We start from the raw sequence: 685 nt of genomic DNA on the forward strand, positions 1-685 counted from the left end.
CAGACAGATAGATAGATAGATAGATAGATAGATAGATAGATAGCCAATTACACAAGAGCAAACAGTTTCTACCTATTAGATTTAGTCACTGGAATTTGATTTCCATTTGGAATGAGCTCTTGCCCTTTGACCTGAAAGAGGTAAATAACAGCACAAATGTAAGTTTTAAAATAACAGCTTTGTACACTGATACAAATGAACCATAGAAACTGTATTACCGTGAAATCCAAAAAGAGCATTTCCACTACCTCGTCCTCGTCCTCCTCAAGAAGGCTTTTCAGACTTCTAATGTGAGATTTTTCAAATACAATTATGGATATGACCTGCTCTGTAAAGGTAGTGTGAAACCTACAATGTATAAAATCTAATGTCTTGTAGTCTTTAATTGTTTACCTGGCCTCCACAGGAGACAGTTCCTCCAGATCATTCAGAGTGGGACTCAGCTGGAGGAGTTTCTTGTACAAGGCCAGTGGGAAGTCAAGGTTTATATAATGATGGTTGTAGAGCGCTATTCCACAAATAACACCAAGATAGTAAAAATCACTATCATCTTGCATGCCCTGAAAAGACACAAGCATCATAGCACATCTTGATATATGAGGGAAACCACATAAGGAAGAACGAGGAATGTTTGGTGTAGAACTTACATCAGGATTGAACCAAACCAGTGAACTCTCATGGACTT

General features: G+C 38.0%; 1 protein-coding gene across 1 annotated transcript; it reads right to left on the reverse strand.

Moving 5' to 3' along the window:
- Positions 1–72: 72 nt before the first annotated feature.
- Positions 73–677, reverse strand: LOC107735230 (probable E3 ubiquitin-protein ligase HERC3; the record flags this gene model as incomplete). Its single annotated transcript, XM_016546984.1, has 4 exons — positions 648–677; positions 394–560; positions 219–285; positions 73–131 (listed from the first exon to the last, which is right to left on the reverse strand). Coding segments are annotated over exons 2-4 (290 nt in total), but the record flags the coding sequence as incomplete, so codon positions are not given.
- Positions 678–685: the final 8 nt, after the last annotated feature.

Source organism: Sinocyclocheilus rhinocerous, unplaced genomic scaffold, assembly GCF_001515625.1.
Source record: "Sinocyclocheilus rhinocerous isolate Xijiao unplaced genomic scaffold, SAMN03320098_v1.1 C35887152, whole genome shotgun sequence".
Lineage (NCBI taxonomy): Eukaryota > Metazoa > Chordata > Actinopteri > Cypriniformes > Cyprinidae > Sinocyclocheilus > Sinocyclocheilus rhinocerous.